This window comes from Tiliqua scincoides, chromosome 6 (genome assembly GCF_035046505.1).
Source record: "Tiliqua scincoides isolate rTilSci1 chromosome 6, rTilSci1.hap2, whole genome shotgun sequence".
NCBI classification, from domain to species: domain Eukaryota; kingdom Metazoa; phylum Chordata; class Lepidosauria; order Squamata; family Scincidae; genus Tiliqua; species Tiliqua scincoides.
In genome coordinates this window covers 32,200,050-32,218,347 of record NC_089826.1, presented here as the reverse complement: position 1 = coordinate 32,218,347, position 18,298 = coordinate 32,200,050, and the positions used below count along the sequence as shown (strand labels likewise).

The following is an 18,298-nucleotide window of genomic DNA, read 5'->3' as shown; positions in this document are numbered from 1 at the left end:
TCTACTGGGGAATCTTGAAGAAAAGACCAGATCTACCCATTGATTTGAGTGGTCAAGGGAGGGTTGGCAGTAGTGATCCACTCCAGGTACGCCATTGCACTGCCTGCCTCAGAAATGTTCAAATTGTTCTTATCCTACAAAGCTCTAGGTGTAAAAGAGTGGGATTACTTTCATAACTTTGTTTGCAACATTAGGAGAGGTCGGCTTTTATCCCGCTTCATGAAGATATGCTTCATGGAGGTGATGCTCTTATGAAGAATCAGAGCAACAGCCCCAACAGCTACAGTTGCCTCAACAGAGGGGTGGGACAAGCTCTTAGAGCCAAACCAAGCAGAACGGTATCAGATCATCTCCCTTGATCAGCATATATAAAAGCATCTACAGAACATTGGAATGGATTGTGACTTGAAACCAAAAGAAACATCATCATTTGTACTGCATTGTGCATTTTAAGTGTGCATGCAAACACTTCATATGCAGTACTATGAGTTATTAAAAATTAGGGCTTAGATTTAAATAGAATAAAGCAGTGGTTCCCAAAGTTCTCCCCAGACCCTCCTGAGAGCCATAGCAACCCCCAGTTAAGTTGCAAAACTGCCTCTTTCCCTGACAGCAGTACGACCGTCCCAATCATGTTGCTGCTGAGATTACCAGTTCCCCGGTGGGTCGTGACCCACCAGTCTGTGAACCACTGGAATAAAGTATAGTTATTTGCAGAACAGCAGTTATCTTAGAAGAACTCTTTGCTTAGAACCAACGCAAACTGAACAAAACTAACTAGAAAGCAGATCCGAAAGTGCCAACAGCAGCCAAATTCAGCACATTGTCTGTCTTGGGCTTCATTATCGGAGCAGGACTACATGGAGTTCTATCCTGCCCACTTCAAAACCTGAACAGAATAGTTATAAATGTACCATATAATGGGATAACAGCTAATGCACATAATCCACTGGTAACCAAGTAGGCAAAGTAAAGGAGAGATTTTTGTAAGAAACCCCAGGGATGCCTCACATGGCCTGCCTACTAAGGGCATCTCTGAGCTCTGAAGGAAGAGAGCCCAGTAAAATCTTTTTCTTAGAGACAATCTTTGTGTCTTGAAAAGTTGTATTATTTCAGTAGTAAACTCACAATGAGAAGAGAAGACTAATTTGCATTGGCTTTAAATACGTGTTTTTCTAACGCCACAAAGCTTACGTCTTCTGAAGCAACGCTAGTATATAACAGCAATGCAAATTCAAGGCCCTGGCAGCAAGATACAGGCATCTGAATTACTCCTTGATAACCATGGAGAATCCAGAATATTCACCATTGTGCAAGACTAAAATAAGGGAGACTTGAGACTGCACGTACTGTTAATGCTTCTTTCATTAAGCAATCTTATGCGATCAGTTGCGTTATGTACTAAGAGTCCAATCCCTAGCTCAGTGCACCAGCATACCGCTGGCTCTGGGGGTCACAAATGTGCCATAAGGCACACCCGTGGCACTGGGTCAGCACCGGTGCCAGCCCAGCACCAGTCCACGCTGAGCCCAATGCCAGCCGTACGCCAGCCGCACACTGACCGGAGCAAGGAAAGAGCTCTGGCCAGCAGAAAGGTTTGTCAGGGCCGGTGGGGGGGAAGTATTCCAGGGCAGGGGGAGGGTGGGACAGGGGGAGGAAGTAGGGCAGGTGGGGGCAGGACCGGCAGAGCCCTACTCCATTAGATTCAGAACTCCATGTAAGGCCTTCCTGTCTGACATGAAGAATCTCAACTCTACACCAGCAAAAAAGCCAGCACAATCTTGAAAAGCTCCATTGCAGAACTTGGGGCTTCCCCTGAGGAGACCTCTGGCAGATGCCACATGAATGCAAGATGTGGTGGTCGCCACTTTGGCACTGCTGCACCCCGCTGCAGTGACGCATTTAGGACTGGGGGCTGTAAGGGTTGAAGAACTGCCCTATCTCCTAAACATGGTAGCACACCAGTAGCACACAAGTTTATGAGCTCCTCTCCTCTCCCTCCTCCTTCTGAGGCTCTTGTTCCAGCTCTTGTGTGTTTGAATTATGTTAATTGCTCTGACCCCCTCCCCAAATGCTATTAATTCACTGAAATCATTTGGAAAATGTGTTTTTCAATAGGATATAGCATACTTGAGCTGGAAAACATTGAAGGGCTATGTATATGGCATGCCGCATTGACTTTGCAACATATGTAACTACTCATTAACAACTCAAAAATGTAAATTAAAACCAAATCACTATATCTCCAGTTCTATTGCAACTTCCATGCCCAACTATATAAAGAGAGCATCCATCAACTTTTCTACAGGTCTGCAGCTCAAGCAGACAGACAGAAAGACATGAGGACGTAAATCCTATTGGTATAAGAGAGACTAAACAGCTAATGAGAATAGAGTTTAAAAGTTATTTAACTTTCAGCCTAGAGACTGTAGAAGTGGTATTTCATTCTCAGATGTCTATGTATGGTAGATCTACTTAAGAGAGATTGGGCTCTGAAACAGGGTGATTCTGAGTGTTAATTTTCTCCCATGGTACTGGTTTTCCAGGGTTGTACCAATTAAGTATGCAGGTCAGTAGGTCACAAACTGTAGGTTGGGACCCACTGGTGGGTCACCACCTGATTTTTGGTGGGCTGTCAAAGGGTGATAGAAAGATTAAACAACAACTAATTGCCTCAAGCCCTGAGGCTATTCAAACATCAGATACAGGTGGAGTCTCATTATTCATGAGGGTTCCATTCCCAGAACTCATGTGGATGACAAAAATTGCATTAAAGCAAACATTTAAAAAAAATGTCCCTTTGCTAGGCAATTTAAAAACAGCCTTGCTGACCTTTATGATGTAAGACAGAGTCATAAGGCAGACAATCCATCAATCAGTTTCTCTCCAGAAAGGCTTCACTCTGAGACAAGGACTCCTCCCTTCACCCAGAGCCCAGAGTTGGGAAGGAATGCAAAGTCTTTCTTTCATGTGCTCAGGGGAAGGGAGGGGTCATTTGCCTTGTTTGAAGTGCCTGGAGCGAGAATGATTGCTGGATTGTCAGCTGGCTGCCCAGTCTCAGGTAATTGTTCAAGGACATTTTTCCTTTGAGATATAACCGAAGGAAAAAAATCCGTGAATTAGGTACTGTAGCTGCTCTTTACCCTGAAAAGTGCTCAGCTCCTTTAGTTTGTAAGATAGCTGCTAAACTGCCCTGCAAGGAGCTGAGTTCCAGTAGTTTGCAAGCATATGTAAATATAGGGAGATAAATGTGTGAGGGTCTTCTTTCTGATCATTACTTATAAACAAACAAACAATTATTTCTTTCTAGATTTCCTTTTTTAAAAGTCTGGTAAACCTAGGTGAGTCCCGAGAGCGTGTTGTTTTAAAAAGTGGGTCCTGCTGCTAAAAGGTTTAGGAACCACTGCTATAGGTTTACGTATTGGAGCTCTCTTACTCTCTTTCTGACACACACACACACACACACACACACACACAAGTACTTGAATCACTGCACATAGGCAGTTCTATATAGAAAATACTTTTCTAGAATTTTCTCCCTATCACGCTATTCTCCCTGAGCAGCCAGGTCCTGATGTGAGAAAGCACTTGAACATTCAAGCCCCCACCTACAGCCAAAGGGATACTATCTAGGAATAGTTTGATCACATGATCTGTTGACTGTAAAATGGTCCTATGCCTCCATAAATCTAATGAGAGATAACCCAGCTGTTCTAGATTCCCCAAACATTCCACAGACAGGAAAAAAAAAAACCTATTATGTCAGAATCAGCCCATATGTTATGATGAGAACCAAGATACCTGGTTATATCTAAGGTTTACTGTCTCTAACAATTGATTTAAATCAACTATTTTTCTCCACATTCTAAGAAGTTAGAAAATATTATAAGTTTTTTTTTTTAAATCCTAAATACAAAAATGATAATTGCAACTTAAAACTTTTTTTGTACCTTGACCCTATGTCAAGTACAAGAAATGGCTGACACTACATCTGCAACATATCAGACTTCCAATATACTCCTGCTATTAGAGTAGTCTTTTCATATTTCCAAAAGCAGAAGCAAAATTCAACTGCCTTGAATTATTTCAGATAAAAGACAACTGGCAGCCTTTACATCTTATCAGAAGTATATGTTACTACAAGCCAGAAAATAATAGAATTATCAAAAACTGCTTATTTATTTTTAAAGAGATTTGTACAAAACTGCTTATTTATTTTTAAAGAGATTTGTACAATAAACACTGTTTTACACAGAATCTAATTGACTCCTTGACTGAGGTTTCTATAGAAAAGTTCTCCATTAAATTGCACTGTTGTCTTCCTAGTACTTGAATTTATCACTAACTTCATTCAAAGTAGTACTTCATTAACATCATTGTCTTACAATTCTAACTAAAGAATTCTGCCCATGTTAGCTGCCTAATTACAGAGCAAAGAGTACCTTTTTGGGTTTTTTTAATGGCAAAAATTGAGTATTAATGACAAAACTGTATGGATTTTGTGACAATTTTTGCCAATTCTATTACGTACGCGTTATGGTGCAATAGACTGTATACAATTTGACTATATCCAGAGATTATCTTTTTAAGGGTGTCTGTGATGCCATTTTTATAGTTTTGTGCTGCTTCATCTACTATAAACCTATACAATTTGGCCCTGGCACTACAATCCACCACTTGGGAGCCATCCCACTTACAGTACAATCCTGAGCTGCCCAGCATCCAGGGTTGCAGCTGTGTCAAAATGTCTGCCACTGCAGCCTATGGACATCGGACAGCCACTGGCAGCTCCTGACATCTCCTCGGGGGAAGACGACATTCATCGCTTTCCTCCCAAGTAAGGGAAGTGGACCCACAATGGGACTACTCAACTCTGTGCTGGCTATTTAGCCAGTGTAGAGTAAAACAGTTCTGTGTCAGGCCAGGAGGCCCGACGCGGTGCTATGGATGCGGCACCAGAGCTGAGCTCCACCAGTCCCAGCCCCTCCCACCCCTTCCCTCTGCCCCACATTCCCCTGCCCTCCCCACACCCCGGAATGCCTCCCCCCATGCCCCCACTCACCTCTCTGCCACCTGGCACTCGCCTGGAGTTCCAGGTGGCAGTCACCTGTCCCACCTGTGCTGGCGTACCATGTAGCACTTTTGCAACACTGTGCTGGCACTGAGCCGGCACAAAACAATCTGGATCAGGCTCTTAATCCGGTCAAACTGCTCCAAAATGATCGTGCAGACCACTACTGCAGTCATGAATCTGTTCTCCCTTGGTGTATTGTCAGAGTATCACACTTCTGGTAAGAAGCAGCAAAGGAGACACTACATACAACTTAAAGAGTAATACAGCTTCAACAACTGTGCTGCAAGATGCCTGGAAAACAGCAAAAAGTAAACGTTTTTCTTTTCGCACTTCTTAAATCAGATGTTCAGAGTGGAATTTCTTTCCCCGTGTTTTGTTTCTTTAGGAGGGCTACACAAAAGCCGTAATTAAAGTTGAAGAACCTGTAGGAAAGTTATGGCAGCAAGAAGCGATCAGCTGTTTCAACAATCACAGCCTCTTCCAAAAACTGCAACATATAAAACTGAAGCAAAGAAAGGAAACCCATTGTAAATTTAAGCTCTCAAACACACTTTGAAAATTCATCAATGATAGTAATAACTCCCTCTGGGGAAAGCCTGTGTAAATGCAGTAAATCCTCTTAGGAAACCATATCTAAAGAGGTCTGCCTTCTCTGACTGCTCTGAAAAACAAAGAACTGGCTTTCTATTGGTTATTTTTAGAACTCTCTTTAACAGTGTTTCTCAATCAGTGATTTGGGTACCACCAGTGGTATGGCTATTTGAAGTGGCATCTGGTGGTACTCGTGGGATCCCTGAACACCTGCCACCGGCAGCGAATCCAAGAATGTGACCCAACTGACAGTAGTAGGAGGCTTGGCTTGGTGGGCAGAGCTCCAAAGTATGCTTTTCCATGCTCAAAAAACAAACAAAAAAAAAAACCCTCCTATCCACGCTGAGCCTTTTACTGGTGTTTGTCACATCACATCTGTCCTCCCAACCCAGAAGTAACTAGTGGTGATGTCATCACCAGTTACTTTTGATGGTACTTTGAATAGATGGACCATGTGAAGTGGTGTGGTGGAACACAAACATTGAGAAACACTGCTGTATAGGAACTTAAAGGTCGAGAAAAATTAGTCTGGTATCAGTGCCCTCTCCACTAGACGCTGTTCCAGAACCACCTTTCAGAGCGCGATACCATAGTCTTTCAAGACTGAAGGTTGCCAACACTCCTCATCCTGGAGTAGATCATCAGGGTGCCTAGGGCATTTACTGTGCCAAAGTAAGATCTGACTACATTGAAATGGATCCAGGTAATAAAATTTAATCAAGAGTGACTGGAGTTGCAAGCACTTTGCCTAAGGAGAAATTTGTGACCAATATAAAGTTGTTGCAGTTGCCAGCGTTCAGGCAGAGTTTATTTAGGGACTGAACAATCACCTCTTGAAAGGCACCCAGAATTCTACCCCCATCTCAGAAAGAGGTCTCATTACATTTGAACCCAACTGATCATTTCCCAGAGCTTTTCCTGACAAGGAAGCCCCGGAATGACAGTGCAGCTCCCTCAGAATCATACACCTGAGGGGCCTCCACATAAGATCTGAGACCAGCTCAGGCACAGAAACCACCATGGAACTGACGTAATCAGTTCACCAACAGAACCTGACTGCCTAACGCCAGAGATAAACACTAAAAACCAAGACTCATCCAGACAGGAACCCTGGACATGGAGCTGGAATACCTACAGACCATAACAAATCATCTCTCAATGTCTCCGGCCCATGTTAGTGATGTACTGAGAAACGGGGCCTGGAAGACCTGGAAGACCACCTCCCCTCGGTTTGCCCATCTAGCTTACACTGATACATAAATGGGGTTGGCAGCAGCCTTTATGTATGCTCAACAAAATTCTTGTTGTTGCTGCAGTTTTATCACTTTAAACTGTATCATAACCTGTATCTGAAACTCTCTAGATCAGTGTTTCTTGAACTGTGGGTCGGGACCCACTAGGTGAGTCACAAGCCAATTTCAGGTGGGTCCCCATTCATTCCAATGTTATATTTTTAATATATTAGACTTGTTGCTGCCATGTATGCATTTGGGGAAATGTTATAGACCTGGACTTTTAACAAGCTACTATGTATATTCTTTTACGTTGTTGGCAACCTTCAGTCTCGAAAGACTATGGTATCGCGCTCTGAATGCGCTCTGAATATTCTTTTAGCAATGATAGTAAACGGGTAAGTGTGGGAAGGGGTGTGGGTGTGAGTAAACTTTACTCTTGAGTAAGTGTGGGTAGGATTGCAGCCTAGGATTGTTAAAAATTTTCGTGTTTGATGATGTCACTTCCGGTCATGACATCACTTCTGGTGGGTCCTGACAGATTCTCATTCCAAAAAGTGGGTCCTGGTGCTAAATGTGTGAGAACCACTGCACCAGATCAGTGATTCTCCAACCTTTTAGCGCCAGGACCCACTTTTTGCAATTGCTTTTTAGAAGGTCCTATCAGAACCCTCCAGATGTGACGTCATTAACTTGGAGGTGATGTTGTTGCCAAAAGTGACATCATCAAGCATGAAAATTTTTAACATCCTCCATACAACAGAATCAAATCAATCAGTCAAGTAAGTAAGTAAGTAAAAGGTTTATACAATCTGAAGAGAAACCAGAGTAACCACCCGCAGCAGGGGTTTCTTGGCACCTTTACCCTGTCCAAGAATCAAAACACTTGATGGGGATGGGGAGAGGCAATCACACCGCCCAAAGCAAATGTGCACACTTCTTTAGGGAAGCCCACATACATCTTTGAGAACCATCATTCTGAAGGACTTCCACTTCTAACTTCAAATGAGGTGAGGTATTAGGCAATTCATTCAAGGGTTACCTGTTTTGCCATGGTCCCAGCCACTGCACACCCAAAAAAGAAGCTTCCAAATGCCTTGGCAACATCCACAAAATAATCTGTGTGTAGAACAACATGGTTGACTCTGGCTCAGGGGTCAGACCTTCAGTACTGATTATTTTCTACATGGTCAAGGAAACAGGCTTTGTTTCTGCATTGTTTTTTTAAGTTTGGACTGCCCCTTTAAGGAATTTTAATCGAATCAAGTCACAGGAGAACAATGCATTCACAAAGTGTACCTTAACCTTTTAATTGTTTTTAATTGCTGCTCTTACTATCTTAGTTACTTATAGCATCACATATGTGTATTCTTACTTGCAGGAATCAGAAAAAAATAACAATAATGGACACATTTATCAGTCATAGCCATCTGTGTTCCTTTAGTTTGAGCCAAGTATTCTGGCAAGCATGTATATTTCCCTCTCCTATCCAATAGAAGCTAGCCTTGCAAAGAAAGTGTTTACTCCCAATTCCCTCTTTCTTTATCAGTAGAACAAAGGTCAAGTGGTGTTTTAAATCTGTCAAGGACTGGATTTAAAATAATATAGTATCACTGATCATGTTTAATTAAATGCATGCTCAATAGGATGAATGAAACTGGAGCTGTGAGAGAGGGTGTGTGTGTGTACAGAATATGCACATCTGTGTGATTTCACTCCCAACTATTTTTAATCTGAAAAGTAGTCTCCAGTAGATTTTAATCTGATTTTAATCTGAAAAGTAGTCTCCAGTAGATTCCAGTAGATTCCAGCTGAGATTCCAGTAGATTCCAGTAGAAAAGTAGTCTCCAGTAGATTCCAGCTGAGAAGGACTGGTCAAAACTGGTGTCTCCAAGCTACTTTTCACCCTATGGAAGCACATTTCTCTTGAGCGATCCAAACTGCGATCCAAACTGACACAACGATACCATCTCTCCTTAGAAAGAAAGAAAGAAAGAAAGAAAGAAAGAAAGAAAGAAAGAAAGAAAGAAAGAAAGAAAGAAAGAAAGAAAGAAAGAAATTTCTTCTTTCCAGGTGGGTGACAAAATAGTGACAGATTTCTTACACTCCCCATTTTCCCCTTCTCCATCTTAGCTTTGGGAGGGAATATCAGGGAATCTCTCCAGGATCCTTTAGCCAAAAGAAGGTATGGAAAATCTGTCCTAAGGGCCTTCCCCCGCAACTATGTTGTTGCTATTCTAGTGGCAATTTTTCTTTATCATTCAGTCGGCCTGAAGTCTCATGATAGATTGCAAAACCAACAATGAAGGAATAGAAAATTGAGAGGGGAAAAAAGTCACAAGGGAGCTGAAATTGTTATATGAACACCCCAAGGAAAACATCAATCTTTAGTTGTGCAGAGGTATTTCATAATTCAGGCATCTTAATAATCCTTCTGTTCAATTCCTATAGAAATCTTTTGGCTTCCTAAACATACTCAAGAGAATGTAATGAGTTTTATCAACCTAAGTCACAGATGCGTGTATAGGAGGAGCAAGGCCATAATCAAGCTCAGCCTTTCCCACAGCATGTACACCCCTGAATTCAAGACAGGCCCATCATCCCTTCCCAACATAGCAACGTTTGCATTCCAGATGGGAGCTCCAAGAATGGAAACCTGTTTTTCCATCATCCCTTTGGATGTTTGCATATGGTTGCAATCCTGCACACAATCACTTATGCTTATTCCTTTGAAATCAGCAGTGCTAAATATCACAAAACTAGGCAGGCTCAAAGGCTATAGGCCGGAGATATTTGTGAGGTTGAACAGAACTTTTGTGACAGAAGACAGGATATATCCCCAAGTGCAGCCTATCTAGAAAAGTCAATACCTCTCTGAGTAGAGGTAGCCAACAAAAACAGTTGAAATCCTGCCATAGCAAAATCAAAGGATTTTTTTCCATTGACTTCAACAAAAACCGCATTGCATGTAGAGGGAACACATAGGAACTTAATTGCTTTGTTACTGCACAATATAATACAAGTTCATTTTAAACATGTCAACACACAATAATAGTTTCAAGGTAGGCCTGATCATCCTTTCTTCTGTAGAAAAGCTCAGAGCTTTGTGAAGAGATCAGGGAACAGAAGGCTCTATGATCGTTACTAAAGGCAGGACAGATGGGACCAATTCTGCCCTTCTACTACACATATCTTACTAGGACAGTAGCAGCTGCAGTATCTTGGATGAAGGTTGCAGAACAAGGGGAGGGTTTTCCACAGAACTCTGGACATCTTTATCCAATCAGTTGCTGCTATCCTAAAGTCCTGAAAAGCAGGTGTTGTTTTGTGACAAAAACAGGCATAGTTTGTGACAGTGGTTTCAATGAAGGACTACAAACTGAAAATGAGGGATGGCGAGAATGATCTCTCAGCCTCCCCATAGTGGAACTCTTCACTAAAGTCACTGCTACTGCTATTTTCCCAAGACTGGGGTGGGAACAGCACTGATAAGAGTACGTCTTTTTGCACATGACTAGGGGATTTTTTTTTTCCTTACATCATAGTGGCTATACATGACTGAGTGCTAGCACTGAAAGCAGACTCTAGAACTATGTTTGAACTTCTTCCAAACATTAACAACCACCGCTGGTAAGCAGGAAGTACAGATAGGTCTACCATCTTTTTCTAGGAGCTGCCTTCAGGAACTCCCTACCAGGCAGAAAATCAACAAGCTAAGCCTTCCTCATCAAGCCCCAGCTACCCCTATGGGGCTTCTCAGATCCACACCAGCTATATAGCTGGCATAAATCCAAGAAGCCCAGTGTAATGCTGGGCAGGTTGGGGAGGGGGATTAAGATACAGTGGAAGACTACTCTGCCAATCCCACCCCTTTCCTGGGCCTGATCCACACCACATGCTCCTGGATGCAGCTCCAGCAGGCTGGAGCAGGCTAATAGGCCGGCACTGTCAACTCACAGGTAGTTACAAACGTGCTTTACGGCACATTTGCGACACTCTGAATACATTCTGTTTAAATAGGATTATCTTATATTCTGCTTTTCAAATTCCTTATGAATATTTCTAATAGTATAACCATGTTTTATACATTTAACCCACTCTTTTGATGGTATTTTCTCTACTATGTGTACTTTATCAGAAAAAAAAAACAAATTCAAATAGTAACCTTGCAATTATTTACTACAATAGCTCCATTCAAGTCAAAGACACTACTCCAGAGTAGCCATCCACATCAAGAACCATCCAAAAGAAAGACCATTTTGAAGTAATATCAAAAGCTGTATGTGTCATAGCAGATGACTGACTACACCAGTGGTTCTCAAACTTTTAGCACCGGGAACCACTTTTTAGAGTGAGACTCTGTGAAGACCCACCAGAAACAATGTCATGATTGGAAGTGACATCACCAAGCAGGATAATTTGTAACAATCCTCTGCTGCAATCCTTCTCACACATACCCAGGAGTAAGCCCCATTGACTATCATTGTCAAAAGCATATACAGAGTAGCCTATTAAAAGCACAGATCTGTAACAGTTCACCAAATGTAGTCACATACCAAAGTAGCATCTAGTGTCTAATATATTAAAAATAAAATATTGAAATGAATAGCAACCCACCTAGCGGGTCCCGACCGACAGTTTGAGAAACACTGGACTATACCATAGCTGATATACTCGTAATCATTGCCTAGCACCAAAATGCAGCATTTGGGCAGCCCGATCTTATGCATTTTTTAATCAGAACTAAGCCTCACTGTTATTCTCTAACCACCATATGCAGGACTGCAGCCCTTAGTGCTGCAGTACTTCACAGCAATTCCTGGAATGTGCTATTGTATTCATAGCTGAAAGTGCTCAGACTGTTTGAATCATTCCACATTTCCGGCATCCCCTGGTGGCTGACAATAGAACAGATTTTGCTCCAAACTTCCAATGAAGGAGGGGGGGGGGGGAATGAATGCAGTGACTCAGAGTTCAGTGCAGGAATCAAGACCTAAACAATGTCATCAGGAAAAATAAAAGCCTCGTCTTGATCAACCTAGTAGCGGTTTCCAAGTCGACCTCCACAAGACAATATCAGTGTATCTTTTTAACAATACAAGCAATGGTACGATCAAACATGCTTAGAGCCAAACACTTATAGCAGAACAATAATCTGGCATGTTCTGATGCTTTGAAATCATCTACTCTGAATCCCAATCAGACTGTGCAAGAGTTCTGCTGGCATTCACTACTTGGCTTCTGTAAAGACCAAGGAACATCCTGCAAGACTTCAAACCTAAAACTGGAGTCTTACAAAGCCAGAGGAACAGAAGCTGTGTTGGGAGGAAAAGGAAGCTCATTTGGAAGAAGCAGCAAATTTTTTTCCTGGGCCTTGCCCAAACACGCTCACATGATGATACGTAAGAAAATGGTCCACTCTCTGCCATCGCTAGATAAAAATCCATTTTTTCCCCATAACAAGTGAAATAAACTGAAATGTTCAATAACACACCTAAAACAAAGGTGGTATTGTTCCTACAAGGATGAAATGAGTGAAGCAGGTCACAAAGCCAATTGCTAGCCTATGAAACTAGAATGAAAAGCCAGTTATGCAGCATGCTTCCCAGATAATTGATCTCAGAGAGGGGGGAAAAGTCCGTACTTTGTTCTAATGCAGCCCCCTGCACACTTACTCCTAATGATGATTAACCTTGCTTTTTGTCATTTCAAAAGTAAATCTTATAGAGCAAATGAGAAATTCAACCCAAACAACTTCCAACAAAAGCAGATGTACCATTTTAAAAAAAATGACAAAGCCATTCCTTCATAAAACGTAGTTAAATAGTAAAGACCTTACCTCTGCTCTCTGGGTCCGGGGCAAAGTAGCAGATTTTTCAATGGCAAAAACATCGACCAGATACAGGCGTGCTCCTTGCTCCCTGTCCAAAATAGCAGCCGTCTGGATCACACCAGTGTGGCGCCCAATGGTGAAGAGGCGGCCAAACATTTTGTCCTCGCAACGCACCGAGACAATAAAATACTCCACTAGAACTTCAGTCCCCCTAGGACTCGCCGCTTCTATGGATATCACATTTGTTCCAATGGGTTCCCCTTCTTTTAAAATGGTAATGTACTTGGGCTGAGTGAAAACAGGGCCATCAAGTCCTTGTAAAATCACAGTCATCTCCGTGGTTGATTTTCTCCTCTCAGGCCCAAGATCTGTGGCAGAAACTATGAAGCTGTACATCAACTGAGAAGGCACTAAGGCTGAGGTCACTCTCAGGTCTCCACTGTAGCGATCCACAATAAAGGTCTCTGTGTCCCCATTAATTATTTCATATTCAACCTCCCCGTTTGTCCCTTCATCAGGATCAGCAGCAACAATGGTAGTTAGGACTGTACCAATCACAACAGAAGGGTCTGCGGCGAGGGCGTTTTGCGATACAAAAGTTGGAACGTTGTCATTCTGGTCAGTGACTAGAATAGTCACATTCTTCAATGCAAATCTTCTTGACTCTACCGGGACAGCCTGGTCAGTAGCTTTCACTGTCAATTCAAAGAGATTAGCAAACTCACGGTCTATTTCAGCATTCGTAAATATTGTTCCTTTGACTCCCTCTATACGGAAGTGGTTCCCTCTTGGCATCTGCTGAATGATTGTATATGCTAGCTGGCCATTAATATCTGCATCGGGATCATGAGCAGTTACAGAAATGACCGAGCTCCCAATAGGAATGTTTTCAACAATAGACTTAAAAATGTCCCCGGCTGGAAACTTAGGCGGATTGTCATTATAATCCCTGACATAGATTACAACCGACATGGTAGATGATTGAGGAGGCCTTCCTTTGTCTTTTGCAGTTATGTTTAATTTGTAGATGGACTGTGTCTCAAAATCCAGCTTCTTGGCAAGAAAGATACTTCCAGTGTTGGGACTGATACTAAACGTTCCATGGTTATTTGTCCCTGTAATGCTATAATGAAGGTCCGCGTTGTCCCCTGAGTCTGAATCCGTGGCAGTGACAGAAGATACAAGTTCCCCAATTCTCATGTTCTCCAAAACATCGACAAACAAAGTGGATTTGGGAAAAGAAGGACTGTTGTCATTTTCATCCAGCACATCAATGTTCAACGTGCAAACTGAACTTCGGGAAACTGTCCCAGAGTCTACTGCTTGGATGACAAGAGAGTAAGAAGCAGTGGCCTCGTGGTCCAGTTTGCCTATTAAAGTCACCTGTCCAGTGCTACTGTCTATTATAAACTGGTTTTCTTCATTGCCCTTAATTAAAGAGTAGTGGATCAGTCCATTATTACCTTCATCAACATCTGAAGCAGAAACTCTTAAAACCTGTGTCAGGTTTGCTGCTAATTCTGATACAGAAGCTTGGTAAAGTTCTTTTAAAAACTTTGGGACATTATCATTAATATCCTTCAAATAAACCTGCACGGTTGCCTGATCCTTCAATGGCTTTGGCAAGCCCTGGTCCATTGCAATAACTGTCAGTGTAAACACTGCAGTTCCCCTTTGCCTCATAAGGGATTCCCTGTCTAGCTGATGAGTACTTTTTATTTCTCCACTTATTGCATTCAACTCAAAATCAGGTTGCATGTGCTCAAATGAATACCGGACTTCACCATTCGACCCCGAGTCTTTGTCTTCAGCACTGATTTTACCTACAAATGATCCACCACTCTGCTCCTCCTCGTAATAGAAAACATAATTAGTACTGTTAAACAATGGTCTGTTATCATTTACATCTTCCAGAATGATGGTGACATTGACTGTGGCACTGAGTGGTTCTACTGCTCTATCAGAAGCCATAACCAGCAGAGTGTACCTTTCCTGAAGTTCACGGTCCAGCTCACTTTTTATATACAGCTGGCCATCTGGAAAGATGCCAAAGGCATCCCCAGTATTTCCTTCAATTATGCTGTAAGCTATTTCTCCATTTGCGCCTGAATCCTTGTCAGAAGCATGCACGCTAAAGAATCTGGAATTGACTGGCTCCAATTCAGAGATAGTGACTTCGTATGAGAGCTGGTCAAACACTGGAGGATTATCATTTACATCGTGAACAGAAACAGTTAAAATGAAACTAGAGGAGCGTTGGGGAACTCCCAAGTCAGAGGCCAAAATCTCAACCTGATAAGACCCAGCGTTTATGTCCAGCGGCCCTGTTAAACTTATAGCACCACTTTGCTCATCAACACTAAATAGGTCCCTGGGATTCTGCTTCAGGCTGTAAAATACCATGCCGTTGACACCTTCATCAGGGTCAACAGCTTTGGCTTGAAATATGGTGTGCCCAGTACTCCAGTTCTCTACCACATTCACACTTTCCACAGCATGAAGAAAATGGGGAGAATTGTCATTTAGATCTCTGACTGTTATATTGACTAAAGCATCTCCGGTTATTGCCCCACCACTCGCTACCACTTTGAGCTGGTAAAAGATTTGCTCTTCCCTATCAATAATACTAGCTGTGGTGATCAGGCCTGACATCTTGTTAATTGCAAACATACCCCTCTGATCTCCCATTGTGATAAGGTAAGTGATGTTGGTGTTGAGGTCCATAGAAGAAGCAGAAACACTGCCTACATGATAACCCAAGGCAACATTTTCAAACACTACAAAACTGTAAACATCCTGGCTAAAAACTGGGGGGTTATCCTGAGTGTCCAAGACAGTGACAGTGACTATTGCCTGGTTTTGGGACTGGAGCCTGCCACCATCACTGGCCACTACTTGCAGTTGGTAAGCAGTCTTCTCCTCTCTATCCAGAATGGTTTTGGTGGTGATGATCCCTTTCTGGCTATGGATCTGAAACCTGGAGGTGTCTCCTGCTGAAATGCTGTATCTGAGCGTCCCATTGAGTCCAAGGTCTGGGTCACTGGCAGACACCGTGGCAACATAACTGCCTGCAGGTTCATTTTCCTTGATATGGGCAAAATACTGGACAGGGTAGAACAGAGGGCTGTTATCATTCACATCAAGTAGGGTCACATTGACCTGAGCCACTGAAGAGAGAGGAGGAGAGCCCAGATCGGTGGCCAGGACCTGTAGAATGTAGTGTCCCTGCTCTTCCCTGTCCAACTGGGAGATTGTACTAAGTCTGCCTGACAGAGGATCCAATCTAAAAACACGCCATGAAGCTACCAAAGGACCAACAGCCACTCCTCCTGGCTCAGTCTCTTGCAAGGAGAAGCGAATCGTCCCATTGTCTCCCAAGTCATTGTCCACCGCAGTAAGGACCAGTAACTCTGTTCCTGAAGGGGAATTCTCAGCCACAGACACATGATAGCCATCTGGCTGACTAAACTGGGGCCTCTCATCATTCACATCAAGGATGTTCACTACCAACTGGGCATAAGAAACTTTAGGCTGCACACCTTGGTCTCGGGCGCTGATGTTCAGCACTACTTGCGAAGCTATCTCCCGGTCAAGGCCACTAGATGCTGCCATGCTTGTTCCAGGAATGCCAAGGAGAGGTCTAGCCATGACAGCGTCAGGGCTTCTGGTAGTGACTAGGCCACTGTGCTCACTAATACAAAACCAGCCCAGCTCATTGCCAGAAACAATGCTGTATTTGAGGTTGGCATTGAGCCCAGAGTCACTATCAGTAGCACTCAGGCCTTGTACATAGCTGCCAGGTGGCACCTCCTCACTAATATTGACTTGGTACACCGACTGTCCAAAGACAGGTGGGTGATCATTGATGTCATTGACAAAAATCACCAGACTCGCCACTGAGGAGCGACTCACAGGGGCAGGAGGCTCTCCATCAGGGCTCAGAGAAGAAGGGGGTGCACCAGGTGATGGCGGAGGAGCCCCAAAGTTGTCCATCACAGCCACAGTAAGGTTGTAAGTGGGTATACGTTCCCGGTCAAGAGCAGCAGTCACTTTGATAAGGCTGAGGTTGGGCACTTTGCTGCTCTGGACCTCAAAATGACGTTGCTCATTCCCCCCCAAGATGGATACAGAGATATTCCCATTGGCTGCTGGTGAGTCAGCATCGCTCACGGTCAGCAGGGCCACCACAGTGCCAGGTGCTGCATTCTCATCCACAGAGGCAAAGCGAGAGGTGGCGGGGAAATAGCGGAATTTCACCCGTGGCTCATTATCATTCACATCAAGCAGGTGGATCAGAGCCTCCGCACGGCCACTTAGAGCTGGCACCCCACGGTCCACCGCCTGAACCGTCAGGGAGTACTGCCGCCGTGACTCATAGTCCAGCGGCTCACGGATGCGGATGACCCCAGTCTCTGGGTCCACCTCAAAAGGAAGCACCCCTGCGCCATCGCCCCCAGAGGTTTCTGCTGCCTCCAGGCGATATCGGATGTCAGCATTGGTGCCCTCATCAGCATCTGCCGCCGTCACCTGCAAGACGCTGGCCCCAACAGGTGCATCCTCGGGCACCCGGGCTTGGTACAGGGTTTGGCTAAAGAGAGGTGGGTTGTCATTGATATCCTGCACAGTGACATTCACCTGCAAGTATCCACGCCGCCGTGGCTCCCCTTTGTCCTCCACCTGCACCAGGAGCTGGTAGGCTGGGGTGGCTTCTCTGTCCAGCCCACCACGAGAGACCAGGTGCAGGAAAGCCCCTTCCCCACTAGGGTTGAGAGTGATGTTGAGTCGGAAGCGTCCCTCTTCGTTGCCACCCACAATGCGGTAAGAGCTGTGGTCCACCCCGTTGGTCCCGCTATCCGCATCAGTAGCCGTGTCCAGGATGAGCTGTCGGCCGCTCCCTGTATCCTCCTTGAAAGTCACCACGATGGAGGGATCCGGGAAGACGGGAGCGTTGTCATTCAGGTCCAGCACCACGATGCGCACCTCACTGGGGTACGTGGGCTGGCTGGAGAGCACCACCAGGTCCATCATGTCACTGGCCAGGCTCTCCCGGTCGATGACTGCGCGAGTGTGCAGGTCCCCCGATGTGGCGTTGATGGTGAAGAGCGCATGGTGCTCGCTCAAGCGGTAGGTGAAGCCTGGCCGAGTGGTGATGGTTCCCACCCAGGTGCCCGGAGACTGCTCCTCCAACACCTGGAACAGCTGCCTGGGCTCAGCGGAGGCATGAAGGGGTAGCAGCAAGAGGAAGGCGAAGCGGGGCAGCCAGGTGGGCACAGCGGCGGCGCGGCCTGCCCCCCAGAGGCCCATGGCGCATGTGAGCATGTGGCGACCGTCCCTCACAAGTCTCCGGTGGAACAGAAGTCCGGCCAGCAGCAATCCACATCCCCAGAGGCTCCGGAGAGGAGGAGGGTGGGCTGTCACCGCCTCTCCAGCTGCGGGCACCCCTGCGAGAGGGCACCACCGGGCACAAGGCGGCAGCAGCCGTGGCCACCAACCTCTCCCACTCCCCTCCTTGTGTGCGGGGGGGGGGAGCCCCCTAGCAGCTTCGGTGCCTCTTACTCACGTTCAGTG

General features: G+C 44.5%; 1 protein-coding gene across 1 annotated transcript in view; it reads right to left on the bottom strand.

The window, feature by feature from the left end:
• Positions 1-18,034, bottom strand: part of FAT4 (FAT atypical cadherin 4) — a 143,529-nt gene extending 125,495 nt beyond the window's left edge. Inside the window, exons 1-2 of the mRNA XM_066632882.1 lie at positions 16,393-18,034; positions 12,737-16,335 (exon numbers count right to left, since the gene is read on the bottom strand). Of these exons, the coding sequence (XP_066488979.1) occupies positions 12,737-16,335; positions 16,393-18,034 (5,241 nt within the window). The remainder of the gene's footprint in view (positions 1-12,736; positions 16,336-16,392) is intronic.
• Positions 18,035-18,298: the final 264 nt, after the last annotated feature.